Raw genomic sequence first — 24050 nt, forward strand, 5'->3', positions numbered from 1 at the left:
TTCTAATGTTTACAGTTCGTGACAGGGACCCTCGTAAACTCTGGGCAGTTTGATATATATTAGTTCCATATGCAGTGACCAGGCAGTGTTTCTAATGTTTACAGTTCGTGACATGGACCCTTGTAAACTCTTAGCAGAGTTCAGATATATTTCATGGTGTTGCAAAATCACTGGGAATGCCTCTCCAGAAATTAGTTCCGTATCGCAATTATTTCCGCAGTTATCCCAGAATAACATGGACCCTCGTAAACTCTTAGCAGAGTTCAGATATATTTCATGGTGTTGCAAAATCACTGGGAATGCCTCTCCAGAAATTAGTTCCGTATCGCAATTATTTCCGCAGTTATCCCAGAATAACATCGACATCGTCATATAGACATGTCATTATTTGTAATTAGCATCCTAAATTCGAAAAGCACAATTCGCATGTATGATAAATAATATAATGAATAGTGTTCTTTAACTACTCTTCGCAACATTAAATAAGAATATTGGGTTTCTTTATTTTGGGCAAATGTTTTGAGTCCATAACTGCAAAACATTGCATAATTATGTCGTGGTAACGAGTGAGTGAGTGTGTTTAGTTTTTCGCAATATTCCAGCAATATCACGGCGGGAGTCGACAGAAATGGGCACCTGAAAATTGGCTTCACACATTGTACCCATGTAGGGAATGGAACCCGGGTCTTCGGCGTGACGAGCAAACGCTTTAACCACCAGGCTACCCCACCGCCCCTACTATGGTAAATATTGAATATATCATAAACAAGGAAATTCAACAATGTGGATACTAGTGAATCGAGTCATCTTCATTTTCCCTGTCAACAGAAATTGGTTGTTCAACTGAAACGTGACAATGCATTGCAAACGTCAACGGGGAAGTGATTACTTTCGCGGCGGAAACTCCATCATATTGTCAGATATATTGACAGCCCCATCCAAGGGTTGTACAACGGAACCTATGCTGGACACTCTTCAATATGACACGACTGCGACTTGTCTGTCTGCTTCTCCTCTGTACCAAATACGGTGAGTGTAGTTCAACTATACGCTTGCATAAGTTATATTTGTTTGTTTGTTTGTTTATTTGTTAATTAACGCCGCACCTAGCAAATAGTCCAGCTATATGGCGGCGGTCTGTAAATAATAGAGTCCAGACCAGACAATCCAGTGATCAACATCATGAGCATCGATCTACCCAATTGGGATACGATGACATGTGTCAACCAAGTCAGCGAGCCTGACCACCCGATCCCGTTAGTCGCCACTTTCGACAAGCTTGGGTTACTGAAGACCAATTCTTACCAGGTTCTTCTCGGTTGCATATATAAGTAAGCCTTGATGGAGGCAGATAGTTCGCCCTAAAACGAGCAAAAGCATGTCCTGCTATACATCTGAATGAAAAGACATAGCTCCTCAAAGATTACGCACGTCAGTGGGCTGCGCGTGTATCATAATATTTAAGGAAGAATTGGTTTCCCCGAAAGTCAAACCCGTGAAGATCCGGGTTAGATTTTGTCTTCAGCAACCCATGTTTCTCAACGATTTCTCTTGTCAGTGACATATGCATGCATATTGTTATTCAATGAAGAATTGATCAGTGTCTTGAGGTCACACTCATACTATGTCTGCTATGTTCATGACGTGACTATTACAACGATCTTATTCATGAACATTAATTGAATTCCGTACAGAATTGAATTAGTATATTTAGCTTTTTGGATTTCTTGATATATTTTGAGAAAATTACCCAGTGTTTGCATACACTGGAATTTCAAGAATTCCTCGTGATAAAGGTTCAACGTCAAACTGCGTCCTTACGCTCAACGCTGTAGAACGCTTCTGACGACGCCTAAATGTGTATAATTGCTAATGAAAATCAGTTTCATGTGACCTGGTTCACGTCCGTTTAATGTTCTAAATTAGCATTAATTTTTAAAAGTTGTCACCATATTTTTCGTTCGAAATGAACATGCTTTCACCTGACTGCAATCGAAAGATCACAGCGCTAATGCCATACATGAATGGCAACAAATATAAATTATTTTTATATTTTCCTATGAACTTGTTTCATTAACAATAAATATTAGTGAAAGCAAAATTCTTGGGTGAAGATAAACACGTTATGTTTTAATCCTGTATTCGGTAAAAGAGTATCCTTGTCGTATGTCATTTGTATAATCTAGCAATTATCAATAACTACAGGTAAATCACATTAAATGGGATTTAAAATCGGGTTCATGATTATTCATTGATTATATGACCCACAGAAATACTATACCGCCGTTTAACATGGCTATACCACTTAGACATATTATACTCCGACCCGTACTTGCTTCAGGCGCAAAGACCAGTTTCGGTTTTGCCTGCTGATTACAGCATCATTTCCGCTATATAGCTGCGGCTTGTATTAACTTCATATATTAGCCTAACCTGACTACTAGATATGTTAGTAAATTAGACGCCCTTTGTATTGTTGCTATACCAACATTATTTGCACGGCACCATTCTAGCCACGAAACCTTATGAACTGCCAGATAGGTAACAGCAGTACCATGTTTTACGTCTTCTGATGTGAGAAGACCTGTTGGGATCGAACCAACGACATAGCGCTTACAGGCAGACGCTCTATCCACTACACCGCCTATTGCACCCTCGTGAAACTGATAGACATTTTTAAAATGCTTATGGGGCGGCGGGGTACCCTAGCGGGTAAACCGTTGGCTCGTCACGCCGATGACTCGGTTTCGATTCCCAACATGGGTACAATGTGTGAAGCCAATTTCTGATGTCCCCCGCCGTGATATTGCTGGAATATTGCTAAAAGCGGCGTTAAACCATACTCACTCACTCACTCACTATAAATGCGTATGTCATGATCTAACGCCAATAAGAAGAATGATGATGCTTATGCAGGCTTAAGACACTTATTACCACTTATAACACTTATGTACGAGCGACTACGACACTTACGAACGAGTATGACACTTACGAACGAGAATGACACTTGTGAGCGCTAGTGATCTTTATGAACGGGTATGATATTTGTGATCGTGAACGACACCTACGAGCGCTTATGGCATGTATAAGCGCTCATGAATGTTCATGATGTGTATGAACGCTTATGACGGCATAATTCCAATGAACGATTACGTTACTTTTGATACGATTGTAAACCCGTGAAGGTCCGGGTTAGAATATTGATCTTCAGTAACCCATGCTTGTCGTAAAGAGGCGACTAACGGGATGGGGTGGTCAGGCTCGCTGACTTGGTTGACACATGTCATCGGTTCCCAATTGCGCAGATCGATACTCATGTTGTTGATCACTTGATCGTCTGGTCCAGACTCGATTATTTACAGACCGCCGCCATATAGCTGGAATATTGCTGAGTGCGGCGTAAAACTAAACTCACTCACTCACTAATACGACTGTATACTTATGAACTTATGAATGACCACGAACGTCAGCATCAATTTAATATGACCCATGGAAACACGCCTCAGTGCGTGTTTAATTTTAAGTGTGTGTGTGTTTAGTTTTACGCCTCTTTTAGCAATATTCCAGCAGTGTTACAGGGGGCAGACGCTCTATCCACTACACTGCTTATTGCACGCTCGTGAAATTGATAGACATTTTCTAAATGCTTATGGGGCGGTGGGGTAGCCTGGCGGGTAAAGCGTCGGCTCGTCACGCCGATGACTCGGTATCGATTCCCCACATGGGTACAATGTGTGAAGCCCATGGTGTCCCCCGCCGTGAAATGGGCTTCACACATTGTGCCCATGTGGGGTATCGAACCCGGTTCTTCAGCATGACGAGCGAACGCCTTAACCACTAGGCTACCCCACCGCCTTAATTTAAGAAGATTTATATTTGTTATAGTTCTCATCATCTGTTTTTGTTTCTGTTTCAGCTTCTGGAGATTGCCCCGACACCGAAACAAATGGTATTGTGTCTAACTGTCCGAAACTTTGACTTCCTTTTTGAAATTCCTACACATATCTGCACATAATTATTGTTGCTCAGTCTGTTGACACGATCTCCCCTTAGATACGATCTTGTAAATTCGAAGACCCGTGAAGATCCGGGGTAGAATAGGACTTCAGCAACCCATGCTTGCCACAAAAGGCGACTATGCTTGTCGTAAGAGGCGACTAACGGGATCGGGTGGTCAGGCTCGCTGACTTGGTTGACACATGTCATCGGTTCCCAATTGCGCAGATCGATGCTCATATGCTGTTGATCACTTGATTGTCTGGTCCAGTGAGTGAGTGAGTTATTATTTAACGTCACTTCGGCAATATTGCAGCCATATCGTGACGAGAACATTTGACATGGAAATAGAATATATATAGATATTATAAAAACCTGCCGACGAAGGACAGTAAAACAACTAGAATATCACAATTTGAAGTAAAACTAGCGTAGAAAGTTAAAACAAATAGCACTATTTGGACAATACAATATAAAAAAGTGGCTAGAGATCGCCAACAACTGAAGGGAGATCACCATACTAGGGACCATGGGGACTTACATTACTTTTGCTACCTGCATGGACCCTAGCTGGATTTACACCATCCCTTCAGCCATTGGCGTTGATGCTGACATTAAGCCATACATTAAAAACACAACAATACTACGATTAAAAAACCTGGTACACTTAAATTGACTTACATACCCTCGCAGGAGGACAATAATTTTACGCTATGTCAACACCCTTTGAGGGTACAGCCACAAACAATCTCAGTTACTAATTCAAACTACCAATAATAAAATATATATCTATTTACAAATCACTTAACAAATCTAATTCCTTTAAAAATGCAATAATTAAATGAGAACTGACATTATTAAAAAGATCCTTCATAGTTTTTACTGTGAAATAGTTATCCCTTGTGATGGAATATTCAATGCAGTGAAGCAGGACATTGTCTGGTCCAGACACGATTATTTACAGACCGCCGCCATATAGCTGGAATATTGCTGAGTGCGGCGTAAAACTCAACTCACTCACTCACTCACTCGAAAACCTTGACTTCATGTTTACAACATCCATATATAATAATATGAGGGGCATGGCGTTCCCTTAAGTCTTGAATTCTATATGCGCCCCGGTAACGGAATATATTTCCGTCTACATATGATAGTAATTATTAGTCACATAATTCTCCATCAGGCGAGACCTATAGACCCCCAATTGGCCCCGATTTCCTAGAGGATACCTAATGAGAGTTCATATTAAGGGATGGGGTGGGTGGAAGTGGGTGTTTTTTCTACTGTCCCACTTTCAGTGCTGTTTCAATTTCAATTCCGCATCTTTCATGTTCATTCCTAATTCCTTAATTAAACCGTCTGTATACTGCAACTGCACCCGCGAAGTTCCGGGTTAGAGTTAATTGATCTTCAGTAACCCATGCTTGTCTTAAGAGGCGATTAACGGGATCGGGTGGTCAGGCTCGCTGACTTGGTTGACACAAGTCATCGTATCCCAATTGCGTAGATCGATGCTCAAGCTGTTGATCACTTGATTGTCTGGTCCAGACTCTATTATTTACGCCGTCATATAACTGGAATATTGCTGACAGGCGCGTAATAACAATTATGGTTAACACATGTTCGGGAATCACATTTTAGAGTTCACACAAACAAATCACCAAAAATGGTACCATTAAGATACCCCAAAGTCAGTATCGTGTGTGGCCTCTATGGGCATCGATGAAAGCGTTGCATCGTCTGTACATGGAATGACTTAGCCGGTGGCACTTGGGTCCATACTCTGATCGAGTCCAGCCGCAGTCGTCGGCCTTGGTTTGAGGCCATTCAGTCTTCTTTGAATCTCGTCCCAAAGGTGTTCTACTGGACTTAAATTCGGACTGAGTGCAGGGAATTGTAGGGTTTGGATGCCATGTTGTCTTAGGAAGTCCAATGTTGCTCTGGCAGTGTGGGCACGACCGTTGTCTTGCTGGAAGACGTGATTTCTGTAACGTCCAAAATGTGGTACAACGTGGGGTTTTATGATTTAATCAGCTGTCATGGCATTTCCTCATCCTGGACCAAGATTCTGGAACACCACGGTGTCAACTAACTGTTCAGACCGATTGCACCCCACACTATGATGCTTGGACCACCCCACTTGGTTCCTCTGATGTCTCGTAAGACGTGACATGGTGGTCGTGTCAAAACAAAAATGATTTCAGGCGAGCTTGGGACCCGCGTTCATTGATAGCGTTGTCACGACATGCACGTACATTTTCATTTTCACGAATGTCATACGCAACCTTTCACCATGTCTGCCTTTTTCAATCACTTTTTTTATAATTGCAAAACCTGTCTGAGTGAGGCGTAAAGCTAAACTCACTCATTCACTGTCATCACTTGCTTGATAACGGTGTAAGAAACTCTCACAGTAATAAAGCCCATCCATATATTGCTATTTTTCCGCACTGCTCCTTCTAAATGCCTCTCAAAGAAACTATCAACAGGTCATGTAATTTAACTTAGGTTATACTTTCTTTCAGTATTCAGAATCTGCCAACAGCCCTCGTCCCTCTTCAGAGGCAAGTCGGGAAGCCTGTTTGTGAGCCCCGACGATGTTGTCCGCCTGGTATCCTGCAGGTGTACCATTGAGGGAAATACGACCAACATATTCAATCTTATACGTAACAAATTTGACAATGCCAACCCGTTCAACTACACCATAAATAACGGCTCCCAGTTTCTCAGATATGATGAGGAGACGAAACTCCTCCAATTTCCCTCATTCAATACGAAGAACATCACCTTGGCGCTGGAACGTAAAAGGAACACTTCAGAAAGGAATACCAACCATAGGATCTGTTTCGATTTCCAGGGTAGGTTATTCCGAAGTAGTAGCAGCCTGCATGCACAAGGAGACATCGGAAGACATGAAACCACAGGCCCTCGTGTCTTTGCGAGGATTAATGGTTACAAAAAAGTTTCTTAGATGACTCCCGACTCGAAATGCTTAACAGTACAATAAATCATGATTACAGATTTAAAAAAAACATTTTTGAGATGACATCTCAAAATATTTTTTTGAAACTTTTAATCCTTGCAAAGACACGAGGGCCTGTGCATGAAACACCCACAAACTGTTGACATATATTCGTGTTTGTGCTGGACCTTTCGTACTAATGAACCGATAACAAGGAAATGTTTGAACACGGATGACGTATCTTTCACAGTTTAGCGATGTTTAACGTCATTTAGTTGCACAACTTTCAAGTGAAATTTGGTAATTGAAACAGGTTGATCCCCTTATGGTTTAAATCACACTTGGCGGTTTGTTTTCCTGTTTCAGTGAATAATAAAGAATTTGTGACGATTGACTGTAAAGCATCTTTAATTAAGGAAGAGGATCCACTGACCCAAGAAAAGCCAGGTTAGTATGAGCTGTTTCTATTTTCTATGGCCCGTAAGCGTAAAGATGGAATACGCCCACCTTGACACAGGCATTAGTAACATAATATTCATGTTTTCTGTCAGGAAAACATTCCAGCTTGATACTATACCCCGCTGTCTTGTTTCAGCGTCTCTCGGGGTCATCCTGGGTTCTGCGTTCACTGTCTTCATCCTCATAGACATCGCCATATTTGCAGGCATCTATATTCTGTGAGTATCATCGCGGAACTGTTAATGTGGGTTCACTGGCATATATAATTAAATCTATGATACCATAGGCTAGCGGACAAATCATTAGTGGATAGCATGGATCAATATTCGCAACTGCAGTGTAAATCAGTCAGGTGAAACATTATTGGTACTATGAAATAACTTTAGGGACCTGGGGGCCAGTTACTACATGGGTCTTGGCAAATAGCGATATGGAAATTATGTTAATGACGATTTTCAACAAAAGTTAATTGTATGGATTTTAGTATCGACTTTTGGATTACTTCGAAGTATGTTTCTAGCCATGATCGAGATATCACTGCCTTGTGTGTATGTGTGTGTGTGTTGCTGGGATTTTGTGTGTGTGTGTGTGTGTGCGTGCGTGCGTGCGCGCGCGCGCGCTGGGGTGTTGCTGATTTTTTCCTGAGGAGCATTTCCACCTAACGTTTGGACTTCATGATATATATGCAAATTCATTTTACAGTGTAAAACGACGCATCCTAAATACATCACTACTCCGACCTCGTGTCACCGTCACCGCCGACAAGAACGATATCTCCTGCAGGCGGGCGAACACGGGGAATACTTATGTTGGAATAACGCCGTCCAGCGAATATGAACCTTCTGAAGTCAATGACGTCATGGGTGAATACGAGACAGCAGAGCCAGAACCCTTCAAACCGCCGAGACCATTGCTTCCGGGAGCGAAACCGAAGTCTTGGTTTCAGTTTAAACGATCTCCAAAGGTCAAGTTCTCTGTGGCGCAACACCAGCCACCAGACAATGAATACGAAGATTTCACTCAATCGCCTGAGGTCAAGGCACATCAACCCGTGGCATCATTTGAACCTGATTCCTACGAAAATTTAAGTGAACCCACAAAGATCCTCAAAACTCAACCCGGCGGTCAAACTGACAGACTGAGGCAGAAGCCTCAAGTTGCTCTAAAACCGAGTGCTAAGAAGGCAGTGAAGTCTGTTCCTAAGGACGACTGGGTTCCTGCTGATGAATACGAAGAGGTTGAAGTGTCACAGGTACCAAGAGAGCAATATGCCAAGAATCCTAAAGGCTATGCGGATATGAGCACCACGACAAAGCCCAGTCAAGGTCAAACTGACAGCCCAGGAACGAAACCCACGGAATGTTATGAAGAAATGGAGGCCGCTTCACCCATCAATAAGTTGAACATGAAAACTCAAGCTGGTTCAAATGTACGAACAGGATCCCCTAACCGGAACAGATCCCCGAAGGTAAAAAGTCCCGCTGCTAACAGTGTGGTAAAAACACCAGTCAAACCTGTTCAAGGGAAGGTCGTACCTGCAGTTGTGCCCACTGAGATGTATGACAACATGGAGATGTTCCCAGCACGAAAGGAAAGAGTACCCAGTGATAGAGGTGGTGATCGCCAAGCTACCCCGAGAAGGCAGCGAACCAGGACAGAGGTGCATGCTCCTACCCAGACGTACGACAACTTTGATCCGATCGCAGAGATGAGGAGAATTGCTAGAGCAGAGAGTCTTCGGAAGGGGACTTCCCGACGGGATGCTGGTGTCAATAGGGAGTAGGTGTCTGGGCCCCGATCCACAAAACAGTCGTAGCGCTACGACATTCGTAAGCTTACGAGAAACGATAGAGTTACGACAGGTCGTAACGTTGCGAAAGCTTTAAAGGTGTCGAGGAGATGAAGACGTTAGCAAGCTGATGATATCAGAATATAGACTGGATGTGCCAATAAATGGATTGTGCCAGTGAACAGGAAGTTTCCGTGTAAAACGGACCGTCCAACCTTCAACAACATCGGATATACTGGACTATGCAATTTGTTATTGTGGTGTTTAGTGTGAACTGGTTCCACGATTGGTATGCGTGGTGTTCATAGAACCTTTAACAACAGACATTGGTAACATATGCACGAATATCGTCCTGAATTGTGGACTTTTTGAACATCGAAACATGCTTTAAAAGATCAACAATACAACAAAGGTCAATGTCGATGTTACTCTTACCTATCTTTCCACGTAGTCCGCTATATGCCTCTATTTGGTATTTACCAGTGTTACGAGTCTTCCAACAAAACTAACGAGCTTGTTTATGCTTTTAAGCGAACAGCAACTTAATCTATGTGGCCAAATACTATGCATTTCAATGTACGGCGAAACCGCATTATCAGTGGTTCGAGTTTCGAAGGGAGCTAACTCTAGATACAGATTAGAGGTATGCTGAGAAAGTGATGAATGCGTCCTCAATTACTCGAATCACCATTAAAGCTGAAATGTGGACCCACTTATCTTTTTCTCTTTAGAGACTTTTGTGAGTGGCCCACATTTTTTTATAAATGCGTAAAACTACAAATCAAGCATTTACAAAAACGTGTTGACTATGGAATCCTGGAAGGGACATTGTCGGTTAAATGGCCGAAATGTCGCGTTATCGCATTGTCGCGCTTTGGTTAATTTTGCCTCTTTTTGCTTGTTTTTAAGAGGGTGACAACGCGACAATGCGACAACGCGACAATGTCCCTTCCAGGATTCCATAGTTGACTGTAGCTATGCAAAAGATCGAAAAACGACTTCACCAACACAAGTGTATGCATCAAAGTAGACAGAAATGTGGGCCCACTTTTAAAAATTAAACTGATTATCTTTCCGTTCAAAATCAACAATTGAAAAACATTTGAAGTGAGAAAACAACGAACATACGCGTAAAGATTTTATTCAATGAAGACAAAAAGACGCAGCATATTATTTTACCCAGACATGTGTAAGGCCCAGAGCAGCTGTCACTGGGCAATGACTGACATCAGTAGCAATTACATATATCACCTTTTGTATTTCATTTTTTCAATGAAATCTATCACTTTTCGCCAGTGATAAAAAATGCAGTTTTATGGAAATTCTGTTTCATCTAATTTGAAAACAACAATGGGTTACTCTGAAGCTGACGAGATTCTTCAGAGTTTAAATTAACGTAATATTGTCGAAACCTTGCCATGCCCCATAATTACGACACGATAATATTGCCATAGGACGCTTAAAGTTGAAATTCGGTGATTAGCATATGACCCCAATATATGACATCAAAGGTCAAATCTCAGCCAATGGCGTCAAAGATATCGTGTGAACCGTTCCGCAAAAGGAAAACACTCATGAATATTAATGACTCAATCAATCAACACTTTATTTCCGTACAAAGGCCATCGGGCCCATATACATACAGTTTCATACATTATAATACAATTTGCATATATGTATACACGCCCATCTGCATACATGTATACAGGTAATCTGAACACACAATACTGGTTAATATGGATAAAGTAGATAAAGATATGATATGATAATACAAAAGTATAATATGGTATTTAATATTATCATTCTTGTAATAGCTTACATCTTCGTTCATAAGAATGCATTATATATAGGCTGAGCATTTTCAAACTATGTACGTTATTTGTCATAAGACCAAGTTTCGAGGCACAAGTACTCGTGTCGTTTGCCATTATTTTACCTAGTAGTAACTATTTCCTGCATTTTGTATCAACAAATAACACTTCGATTGTATTTATAAGTTACTTTATTTATTTCGTCAGATATCTGTGAGTTCTTGTCTCCAAATTTTCAAATGTTGTTTAGTTTCGAATGGGGGCCAACATTCGCATGTCCAATGTAGTGAGAGAGAGAGAGTAACCTCCCTTGAACCACGGATAATGCGGTTTCGCCGAATGTAGGCCTGTTATAATACCCGTAGAGACATTTTGCTAATGTGTATGTACATTTAACAAAATAAGTTTGAAAATTAAGGGATGTACTTACCCGGTTTCAGCTCATATCAAAATTGATGCCATGCAAGCTGACATTGTGTTACCAACCGATAATTATATGGCGCTTCAGTGAATTGAATTTTAATTGATATTGAAAAGGACAAGGTACTGTATATAATTTGTTGACGCAGCCATGATATGCAGTGGCGGGTCTGAAAATCTCATATCAACCCTAGGGCACTGAGCAATACGCACTAGCAATACTGATAACCTAGTGTCAACCTTCAACTGAAGCTTATTAGACTATAGCATATTGTACATAGTTCATCAAAATGTCTTTTGTTGGCAGCTTCTATATAATATTTGTTGCATTACCCCGAGTGTTATCACGTGTCATGTGTTTTATAGTGTTATTTACTGTTCTGATTTTAGTTTCTGAATACGTTTATAGTCCAATCTCATTATATGTACAGATAAATGCGTGTAATTTACTTAGGCCTAAAAAAATGTGGTTCCGATTAACCGACCGACCCTTGAATTCTGGTGCCTACCCTATTCTTTTTAAGCGAAATGAATAAAGTAAGCTTTCAGATACCATTGTTTTTTCCTGGCACCGACAGACATTGGTCATTCTGATAGAGAAAGTCGATATGATGGCCGCAAGCTTGATTGAATAAACACATTACACATTGATAAATGTCTTATTAGTTTATACTTTACTTCTAAAAAAATTATGTAAGAAAAAAAATTCTACCTGCCTACCCTAAATTTTAAAGATGTGTAATCGGAACCAAAACATTTTTTTTTTTTGCCTTATAATATGCAGTCGGCAGTATCACTAACCAGTAAGTGATCAAGGCTATTAATTAATAAACTGGATGGTGTGGGTAGCCTAGTGGTTACAGCGTTCGCTCGTCACGCCAAAGACTCATTTTCGATTCTCTCCATGGTGCAATGTGTGAAGCCCATTTTCAGGTGCCCCCAGATTTGCTTAAGTCGAATTAAAACCAAACACACTCACTCACTCAAAAAGCTGCATGTATAGCAAACCGCATTCTGAGAAGTCATTTGTATTGATCTTTGGTCATTAATTACAAACATTAAGGTACATTATGTCATCTTGTAATTTATTTTCCAACAATAAAATATTTGTCTTTGTCATCGTGACATTCTTTTTTGAAACGATAGAGATAGATGGACAAGTTCAAATAATTAAATAATACCTAATCATATTTATAATATTTATAATGATATTTATCAGTTTATTTGATCATTTTACACGTGATAGGACCTCAGCTTTGCACAGAGAACTACAGTTCCTGATACAGTTAGAGATCCACCCCTAGGCCTACTTTTTCTTTATTGTATTGTAATCGGTTACACCTTCGTGGGTTGTCCGTCAAGACGTAAGGTAACTTTACGACGATGTCGCAATCGCCACAAAGGGTGGACTTTTCAACTGCTAGTGACTCACAATATGAAGCAATAAATATGAAAGATATGTTTTCCCGCGTGAGCGGACTTCTCATTGTAAACTACTTTACAGACTGAAATTGATCTGTATCATAAATAACTCGGCTCAACTCAACTTCTGTATTGTGCATTGTTAGTTTCTGCATTGTGTACGGCTGCAATGTTAGATGTCGGCATAGTGAATGTGCAGGACGTCTCACACATCAACTTCCGACAGAAAGCGGAACAAAGTAGTCACTTCATAGTTTCAGTTTCCGTGCATCACTTTACCGTATGTAGCCACGTTTGACCATGTTCTTGTTGAGTGTCCCAGATGAATGTTCGTTTTTAATAATCATGTTGAATGTTGCCGTTGAATTGTCTTGTTGAATGGTCTTTTAGCATGCCCTTTGTAAATGGTCTTGCTGAATGTTCGTGTTAAATGTTCCTGCTGAACGTTCATGTTGAATGTTCGTTCCTGCGAACTTCTTCCCATTTATGTAGTGGACCGTGGAGATGATGGTTGTATGTACGAACATAGATGGATGTGGTTGGTAGTAACGCAGTATGGATTGCCTCACTAACCCGGAATATCAAAACACCTATCATCAAAATTAAAAAAATATTATATTTAAAGAATACTGATCATAACTGTTCTTTTTTATGAATCTGTACAGATTGGATGTCCGCAGAGACCTCTCGGTCGTGAGCGAGGCGATTTAGTCTACGTAAAATAAGAGACAGGAACTTAATTAAATCAAATATTTATTTATGAAAATTCTGATCAAAGGACAAAGGCCTAAACATTTGCCCCCAAACACATCCACCTACATAGCATTGTCGTCACTTCTCCTGGACCAGGGCGGTGGGGTAGCCTAGTGGTTAAAGCGTTGGCTCGTCACGCCGAAGACCCGGGTTCGATTCTCCACATGGGCACAATGTGTTAAGCCCATTTCTGGTGTCCCCCGCCGTGATATTGCTGGAATATTGCTAAAAGCGGCGTAAAACTAAACTCAGTCAGTCAGTCAGTCTCCTGGACCAGGGGATATTTCTCGTGAGTGAAATACTACTTTGTCTCCTACACCCAATATACACCAAGAGTTATGCTTTATGTGACATCCATGGGTCCTATATGTAATATCATTGATATGTCCCCAACTTCATGAATGTGAACATGTCATATTGGTGTGTCGTTCTTCCAGCAGACATGACTCCCTCTTATGGCGAGGAATGGTGCAGTCATGCAATGGACCCCACTCTGACGCATTATATAGTGCCGACCAGCCCGTGTTTCACCCTGACAAATGTAATCTCTTGCCGTCGTTTGGTATTGTCAATCAGGCCAAGGGATCAACCACATACCTCTCGTTCTCCAGACAAGCGCTCCTACCACTACGTCATCCTACTGTAGTTACATTTAATAATCAAATAATTTATGTCGACAAACTTTGAAAGGCATACACGTTGTGTCGAAGTAACGTAGAAATTCTAGAAACGTAGTGGAAAGTCCACTGATCTGGTTGTTTGTTTAACGCCGCACACGGTCTGGTCGTCTCTCACGACAAGCATGAGTTGCTGAAGATCACTTCAAAGCCAGATCTTCACGGGTCACCCACTTGCAATGGACGGTGCTACTGAAACGACCAATACCAGTTCAAATGGCCAACCGTGTACAATTTCAGCTATAATTCGTCCAAGAGCCAGCATATACACAATAAACAGTATTCTGACTCACCGAGAGAGAGGCAACTGCTGTCATGAGAATGAAAGCAGGACGTTCTACTTCATAATTAGCACATGTCCTTGCATGTATTTATTACAATATACTTCCTGAGTTCTGTCAAACCTTTGTGGAATTTCACAACAATTTGGCTTTTGACATAAACCGGTGAAGATCCGGGTTAGAAATGGTCTTGAGCCACCCATGCTTGTCGTAAGAGGCGACTAACTGGATCGGGTGGTTAGGCTCAACATGTCATCGTATCCCAGTTGCGTAGATCGATGCTCATGTTGTTGATCACTAGATTGTCTGATCCAGAGACGATTATTTACAGACGGCCATATAACTCAAATATTGCTGAGTGCGGCGTTAAATAACAAACAACCAACTTACCAACGTTTGACATATGGGTTTAATGCCAACGGATAAACTTGTGAGTATGTGTACATGCATGCAAGAACGATTAAAAAAGACTCGTAGAAATTCGCGTTCACGGTTTATTTATTTTGCATGAAATGGTGGAGAGCAAACCCTCCTTATCGCATTGTAGATGGTTGTTGTATTGTTGTGAGTATCTCATCCAGAGCTCTAGTGTTGAATTTGCCGTTCACACCTCACACACCTGTGAAGGTATATGTGCAACATTAACTTACACATACTCAGTTCAATGCATTAAGTTATATAATTCATGTGAAGAATAATGAGTGATTCAAGTTGCCGTATTCAACAACGATGACACAATATGTATTACAATCTGACCAGTTTAGTTTAGAATAGACTCTAATTACTATAATTAGCTTTTAATGGACCATAGTACATGAAGATCCGTGTCAGAACGAACAACTAGGTAGAAGTCAATGAAGGCAATGAAAGCAATGAAATTATGGTTCGATATACCAGCCGTCACCAACGATAAAACTTCAAAGTGAGACACTCGGGTAGCTGACTACGAAAACATACGGTGGTTTTAGTGGAAAACCAGTGGTGAACAGTATTAAAGGTTCAGTGTCACATAAAATAGGTGAGATATCTGAGAACTCGCTACAGTCACCGTGTTCTTGTGATCCACAAAACAATATATAGGCACCGTCCTCAGTGTCTTCCTCATCGCATTGGTAAAACTTAGTGATCTAACGGGGTATATCAATGAATACCTCAACAAAGAAATCAAAATTACAAAATATCTGGTTTGGTTTGGTACTTTACAAGTCAACAAAATACTGCAAAGAGACATATCTATTTATGTATTATGAAAAATACAATTCCAAGTTTTAATTAGCTATATTAAAACCTTAAAATTCATCTTCCTTGCAGAAAAATGTATTTCTGAAAGAAACAATGACATGGACAATGTTTCCTTTCATCCCTTATCTCAATCTCTGACTGTATTCAGCCAACCTATAGAAGCTTGTCATGTGTATCAACCTATTTTATGTACTACTGAGGTAAAATCTGCAAACATGTAACACTTCATATACAGGCTTAGTTTGACCGTTTTACATATTTGTGAACAGCAGGATATTTGACAATGTGATTAAGGAAACACTGTACTTGCATACTATGAAGCTACCTGTACTGTACTGTACTACTGAGGTAAAGTCTGTAAACATAATTCTGGGAATAAAAATATAAAAAGCAAAAAACCACAACTTATTTACTTGTATTTTGTTTTTGTTGGTATAATGGGTTTGTAAGTATGTATCTATGTAAATGAATTAAGAAATACGCAATAGTGCCACAACTGCGTCCTAGTTAACAGTTTACGAAAGGTTTTTATAGCATTGATATTATATCGCATAAACACTGAGGAATGAAAATATAAACAAAGAGAGCTATGCCAGATTATACGCGAAGAAAAAACAGGTCACGACATACTGTAACTTTTAATCAAGTGAGCTAACATTCAATTTACTTACCTCGGTGCTCTGCATATGAACACCACAACTACTGCCGCAAAAGCCAGGACACAAGCCAGTCCGGACAGGAATGAAGTGATCAGTGATATGTCTGGAAATGACGTCAATTCCCATGACATTGTAAGAAATCAAAGCCAATACTTCAACATGACGGACAAGGCGCCAGTGTGTAGATGGAAATTAGAATAAACTCATGGAATTAATTTATTCATTATTGCCTTATAGGTATGTTCCTTGCAATTTGAAATAGTTTCTTAATATGGTATGAACTAAACTACATGTATTACGGTTTAGAGAAATGCAATTTATGGTTTAGATAACAGGTTGTGTAATACATACTTGATGTCTCAGACTTGCTCAGTTCCATGTCAGAAGAATGGCAAACAATGGATAATCTTGATGCTAATGGTAACAAAAAATAACACAGGTTAATGTGACATAAGGAACTATTTGCAGCGCGAGATTCAGATATCCACACCCAATGGGGCAGGTTAATGGCACAGGTTAATGGCACAGGTTAATGGCACATCAAAAGGGCGAGATTCGGCCTATAAATAACCGAGTCAGTGAGACAGGGTTTAGCAACATAGTAGCAAGGAAAAACTAGCATTGCAACATAGTAACTAGGAATAGAGGTACTGCAACATAGAAGCAAAAACTATTAGCATTGTAAGATAGTAGCTAGGAATAGAGGAACTGCAACACAGTAGCGAAGAACAGAAGCATTGCAACATAGTTACTATGAACAGAGGAATTGCAACATAGTTACTATTAAGAGAGGAATTACAACACAGTAGCTGAGAATAGGAGCATTGCAACAGTAACTGGGAAAAGAGGAACTGCAACACAGTAGCTCAAATAGGAGCATTTCAACGTAGTACCTCGCTGCAGAGGTGTGGCAACATGGCTAGGAAACAGCATTGCAACATAGTAACTAGGAATAGAAGCAATGCAACACAGTAGCTATGAGTGGAGGATTTGTAGCACTGAAGTAAGGATCAAAAGCATTATAATATACTGCCAAAGAATAAGGACATAAACTATTCTAGCTAGAAATGGGAGCCTTGCACCAGCATATTTGGGTATGCAACATAATTGTTAGGAATGTGGGCACTATAACATAGTAGATAGGGACAATAGTAATGTAGCATGGTAGCGAGGAATAGCTGTTTACACACAGCTGCTAAGAAGGGTTATTGCAACGGGATTTTAGAGGATAGGGCCTGGAGCATTGCAACATATTATCTGGGAATATGCACATTGCAACATTATAAAAATAAGGGCATGGAAGTTTCACAGAATAAAGTTTAAATGGCAGCCTGACATCGCTACAGCAACATAATAGGAACATTGCAATTCAATCACTGATACTTTAACAAAGAATAGGGGTAACTCAGCATAGTAGGCTGTGAATAAACGTTGTGCAACATATCAGATTAAAATAGGAACATTTTAACAGAATACATTACTTGTGTTACTTGTAATTGCAACATAAAATGTACTCGTAAGTGAAGTTCTTTGCAATATTAGCTGAGAATATGGATATTAGTATTGTAATATTGTCGCTTGGAAGTAAGAAATTGCAAATCAGTTCTTTCATAGTTGTAATAAACTGAGCTCCGATTCTTTCATACGCAAACATCATTTTCCACATATATGATAACGCACTGTGTCACGATAGATCAGCTGCAATGCATCCATGGATACATATATACTCGTATATGTACTTATTACGAACCGTCCTGTATATTCTTATATACCCACCTTCATTCTTAACTTCATAGGAGAAACATAATCCTTGAATTGCTGCACGTTCTGTTTCAAGATTAGCCTTCGACAGGTACACGGTCCAAGGCATCTGTTTAGATATGATGTCGTTCCAGTGTCCGTGTCTGCCTGTGATGTTGCCACCGCCACCTCTTGCAACGTGGAAGACGAAGTCATATGTTGCGTTGTGTCCGGTCGTCGAATACTGCACATCCATCGTATCTTTCTGGTCTGTCGAAAGGCTGCATTTGCACCACTCCGGCGAGGTGGACATGTTGTATGTGAGAAAGCCTGACGGGCGGTTATCGGAGCTACGTTCGCAGAGTGAGATGGCTGCAAGCAGAAACACCTTATCCTTTGCCTACTGGATTATAATAATAATAAGTCATCTTCTATAGCACACAGTGTCCAAACACCAAGTGTTTGCTCGCGGCGCTTAGTCAGAATCTGACTCTTATTACCCCGGATAACCCATGCTGCCTGTTAGGCGCTAGAAGGTTACAGTCACATGACTTTATCCAACAGGGTACCCATTTTCTGCTGGGTGAACAGAGGCAATTTTGAACAAACTCACTTGCCTAAGGAGAGACCATATGTATCACATGTGCTTCGTTGTGGGGCTGCCAAACACGGTCACCCATCCAAGATCTGTCCGAGCTCGACGTTGCTTAACCTCAACTGAGTTTTGACCTGGGTGCCGTTGTACAAAACAACCTTAGCACTAAGACTACTTTAAGTCTATGTTAAGGTATGGGAGTTACGGCCACCTTAGCGCTAAGATCGCTTTGAACAACGGCACCCTGAACTCTATGCAGAGACCACACGCCACCAGTTATCTTTCGATCATGATCTCAAAGCCTTCTCATTTATAGCCAGTCCTGTGCACAGGAACACAAAGATACTACTCACAAAATGCCTGATTGTTTCATATGACCAATAAGTACATGCATTAATACCTTAACATCAAGGCAAGAATGTATGTGGGACAATCATGTTTGTGACTTCATGTCAAGGTAAGAATGTATGTGGTACAATCTGAATAGCAATAGCTAATGTGGGACAATGATATCTTAATATCACGAATCTCAGTCCACTGACACATGAAAATCCCAATTGTGTGACCCTTTCTGTTCCGAATACAAACCGAGTGTGTTAGCATATATGTCGTTTCACTGAAAAACATTCAGCTGATTTGATTCACTGCCATTTTTTAATTATTTATTTTTTTATTTATAATTATTAATCATACCACGCGTGTCAGCTTGTTATGTCAGAACAGGTCCTAAAAAAATAATTTTGAGAACCCAATGAAACAAAACCATGGTGCTGACTAGAATCAGGCCACTGTTGGATCCAAAGCCATATTTTTAGATGTTGCTACGGATAAGGGAAGCCTGTCCATACAGTTACAGGACGACAAAAAACAAACTTTACATATATAAAAAAGGAGTTATTTACATCTGAAAAGGGAAATTAACCATCGATGGGTTTCAAATTAAGATACGTCAAATGGTGGATAATAAAACAACAATATGAAATTGAAATATTTATCATCAATTTTCTGCATGTTATTAATTTGAAATATCCAAGCGTGTTTCGCTACATTGTAAATGTACATGTAAATACACACATCTATTTGCAGACGCTTGTGATAAGTACAATCTTTCACTGTGCATATACCTCTTTTGTTTCTCTCACATGGCTGCGTGACGCTTTGTGTTGAACCTAAAATGAAATAAAAATTCGTTGAACTTTTAATACATATACGGTAACATATGCTTTAACTATGTTGAACATTTCTAATTGACTATTACCGTTATATAAGTCTAACCACGTAACCGACGTCAGACCGTGTGTTGTTTTCATAACTTTCGTATGTTTTTACACCGGTGCTAGGTTACGAAGACAGGAAAAAAGAACGGAATTCAAAGTCACGCATCTATACCCAGATCTTACGTACTGTGAAAACAGTATCCCTTTTAAGCATTCTACACTCAGGAAATACACTCGCATACGGAAGTAAGTTCCAACATTCGACACGGAGTCCATGTTTAAGCTCTGAACACGTTGAAGTACGGGGAAGTGGTTTGTGAGTAAGTGTGGGTTCATGCCGTTTGCAGCAATATTCCAGCAATACCAAGGCAGAGGACACCAAGAATAGGCTTCACATTTTACAAATTAGGGTGGGGGTCTCGCGTGTGTGTGTGTGTGTGTGTGTGTGTGTGTGTGTGTGTGTGTACACACACAAACCCGTCCTTCAGAGTGATCAAAGAACAAATGATTGAGCCACTACGCCCTCCTGCTGTCCCCGAAATATATCATACCTCTATTTATGAGCACATGTGAGTTTAGAAACAAACTGTCCGCATCTTTGACACCATTGAATTCTTGAGCTCAGATGTCAAATGACGAACCGCAGCTGTTACGCATCTCGTGTATTGATCAGGATGGTTTACGTTTTACATCCCCAATAGTCAGACAGAACAGAAACAACAAGATAAGTAAGCCCCTGTTCACAGTTAAATTGTATTGCATGCAAGTTATGTCAAGCAAGCGACAGGTGTACTACCTCTGATGTTTCCACACAAGATGCTAGTCAGGAACACGAACACAGCAGGACCGGACGTAGTCATTGGTGCCATGAAAATATCTGAAAGAGGAGTTATACCTAAATCAATTCACGCCTTTCAGTTTTTATAGATATTGATTATCATACATTAACAAATACATCACGGAAATCAAGGACAGTAAATTAAGTATTTGACTATAGTGATAGTCCCTAGAAACTTATTTGTGTCTTACGAAGAAAGTGCCATGGGGCTTTTGCGAGTCAGCACAATGGGCGTTTTATGAGTGAGTGAGTTCAGTTTATTCCAACTACAGACCCGTGCCAGATATATTCATGAAATTTGAGAAAGTGGTCAAATGTAACATATGTTATATTTGGGATTACACATTTTTTAGTAAAGTACAGATTCTAGTACTTTTGGGTTGAGTCCCATCCGGGATTCGAATCCACACCCTCAGAGTCAGGCACCAAATCGCCAGCACACAAAGTCAGACGCCTAGACCGCTCAGCCACCGCGGCTTCCACACAAATGGAAGTCGGACAACTGGTTGTCTAGACTGCGGACTTTGTATTTGACAGGCAAATTTGAAATCATCTCTGCTCTGCGCACATAATTTAGGTTCAGTTTTCCGACCACTATTTAACTAATGACATTAAACAGAAATTATGTGATTGCAGGTAAGATGATTCCTCACAAATGTGCAAACTTTGACTTGGAGCTTACGAAAATTAAATTTATGAACATTATTTACGCCATACTAAATTAACATGTAAGTCTATGGAAGAACGTCAAATGTCTGTAAGTAATCGACTCTGGACCAGACAATCCAGTGACCCGGGCGTTTTATATTTGTTGCTTCTAAGGGCCTCATACAACAGTAGCCCCGTCATCATGACGTATATTGGTTGAAACAGTGCCTCTTGCAGAGTTGCGTCCCTTGGGCACGCCAGGAATCTACGATTGTAGATTCGAAATCATAGTGAGTGACTGAGTGAGTGGGTGAGTGAGTTTTGGTTTTACGCCGCTTTTAACAATATTCCAGCTGGGGACACAATAAATGGGCTTTACTCATTGTACCCATGTGGGGAATCGAACCCGGGTTTTCGGCGTGACGACCGAACGCTTAAACCACTATGCTACCCCACCGCCCCCTCGAAGTCATACCTGTAATCTCACGGTAAGTGGAATACTGTTAAACGAGGTAGGCAATTGCAAGGTGATTAATCTGACTGGCAAACTCTACTAGGTATATGTGAGAAGTGTTGCGTCCTTTGGGAACGCTAGGAATCTATGATTGTGGATTCGAAATCACACCCGTACCAGTAATACAACTGGAATGCTGTTAAACGAAGCGGGAAACCTCACTCACTCACTCACTCACCCACCCTCGTACCAGTAATACAACTGGTATACTGTTAAACGAAGCGGGAAACCTCACTCACTCACTCACTCACTCCCCCACCCTCGTACCAGTAATACAAGTGGAATACTGTTAAACGAAGCGGGAAGCCTCACTCACTCACTCTCTTACGGGAGCTTGTTGTACTGTGTTATAGTTTCATATCCAGCTGAAGGGGGGGATTTGACGAACTCGCTTTAGGATAAGGGCGGTGGGGGTAGCCTAGTGGTTAAAGTGTTCGTCCTGTCGAATAACTGGGTTCTAATCCCCACATGGGTACAACGTGTGGAACCCATCTCTGGTGTCCCCCCGCCGTAGTATTGCCGGAATATTGCGAAAAGCGGCGTAAAACCATACTCACTCAGTCCTTTGGATAACGATTGCTTACACCTCAGCGATCTAAACTTCAAGTTTAAATGTACATTTCTGAGTGTCAATGTATTTACATTTATGCCAGGTGACAATGGTTAAACTCACGGGGCATTTATGTTAGTGTACGGGGCACTTGTATCCATTCTGTTATGTTCGATGTCACACGGAGTCATATGTATATTTATCACATTCATATGAAAACAAAAAATTCTTTGGCGAGCATTTATAAATCAAAGCCCATGCCAAGCATGTTTTGACTTAGTAGGCGGTCGTGCATAACACATTGCCTGGTTTAGCAGAATAAGGATGTTAGAAATATGAAACCTGGCTTAACTGGTCCGCAACTGTTTCCACTGTCGTTATATTAATGCTCAAAATTCAGTTGAGCGTGCAGAAATGTCTAACATAGCATATACGGTAAGAAGATATTGTTCATGTCGCATGTTGCAAATCTTCCACATGCACTGACCAACAACATTGACATTTGAACAGCTATAACAGTAGTGAGTGAGAGAGAAAGTGAGTGAGTATGATTTTACGCCGCTTTTAGCAATATTCCAGCAATATCACGGCGGAGACACCAGAAGTGAGGTTCACACGTTGCATCCATGTGTGGAATCGAACCCGGGTCTTCTTCGTGACGATCGAACGCTTTCACCACTAGGCTACCCCACCGCTCGCTCTAACGTAACACCCCTCTAACCTCAATGTATGATGTAGAGCTGGGTGGTTCGTAAACCTGCCAACATGTATGTTCGGTGTTTTCACTTAAAAAGATAACCGCTGCGATCAAAACATTCCTTCTTGCCTTAACACTGAGATTCAGCTGAATTACTCAGTGACTTATAATGCTTAGTCAGCAATCCAAACCCGTGTCGATGTGAAAGTGACTGAATCACTTGACTTTCCGCCTTTGTTAGTTAACATTAGGTCTCTTGTTACATGACAACTTTGTGAGTGCAGGGATCCATTATGATATTCGTACTGAATTACATCCCTAAGAATATATCCCCCGTTAACAAGGTAAAGGAACAAGACTAAACCAGGAATATGATCATATCTATCATCATGATAACGTTAGACGAAGAAGGTGTACTTACGATGACCGCTCGCCTGCCAAGCCCTGCAGCCACTGACGTCAGACAAGGAAGATTCTCTCCCAACGCTATTTCTTGCTCGAGTTTATTAAATACAATGGGATCAGTCGAAACAGTTGCGGTCTACAGGCAAATATTCAGTTAAGAATAACTGCACAACCTGAAAGCAGAAGTTCTATTTTGACGTGTATTTGAGTAGCTCACTGGGGGTAAATCACTGGTAGAAATAACCCGGACGATACCACTTCTAGGAATGGAAATAAATATAATCTGTCCCTTGGAGATCCGGTTTATTTCAAATGGCTCTTTTGTTTGTTTGGACATATTTTATTCAGTATTGAAAGAGATTGGGCACAAGCTAT

General features: G+C 40.6%; 2 protein-coding genes across 2 annotated transcripts; one reads left to right on the forward strand and one right to left on the reverse strand.

Annotated features, from left to right (window-relative positions):
- The first annotated feature begins 925 nt into the window (after positions 1-925).
- On the forward strand, positions 926-9516 carry LOC124289082. The gene is made up of 6 exons (XM_046725682.1): positions 926-1029; positions 3917-3949; positions 6522-6854; positions 7325-7405; positions 7554-7635; positions 8120-9516. Exons 1-6 carry the CDS (start codon positions 981-983, stop codon positions 9198-9200), a joined length of 1659 nt encoding a protein of 552 aa, XP_046581638.1. The 5' UTR covers positions 926-980; the 3' UTR covers positions 9201-9516.
- A 5534-nt stretch (positions 9517-15050) lies between these two features.
- LOC124289083 lies at positions 15051-23740 on the reverse strand. The gene is made up of 7 exons (XM_046725683.1): positions 23692-23740; positions 20820-20900; positions 19931-19975; positions 18248-18583; positions 16823-16885; positions 16484-16574; positions 15051-15189 (listed from the first exon to the last, which is right to left on the reverse strand). The coding sequence occupies exons 2-7, from the start codon at positions 20890-20892 to the stop codon at positions 15156-15158; spliced, it is 642 nt and encodes a 213-aa protein (XP_046581639.1). The 5' UTR covers positions 20893-20900; positions 23692-23740; the 3' UTR covers positions 15051-15155.
- Positions 23741-24050: the final 310 nt, after the last annotated feature.

Source organism: Haliotis rubra, unplaced genomic scaffold (genome assembly GCF_003918875.1).
Source record: "Haliotis rubra isolate DU_JTF1 unplaced genomic scaffold, ASM391887v1 Scf431, whole genome shotgun sequence".
Classification (NCBI taxonomy): Eukaryota; Metazoa; Mollusca; class Gastropoda; order Lepetellida; family Haliotidae; genus Haliotis; species Haliotis rubra.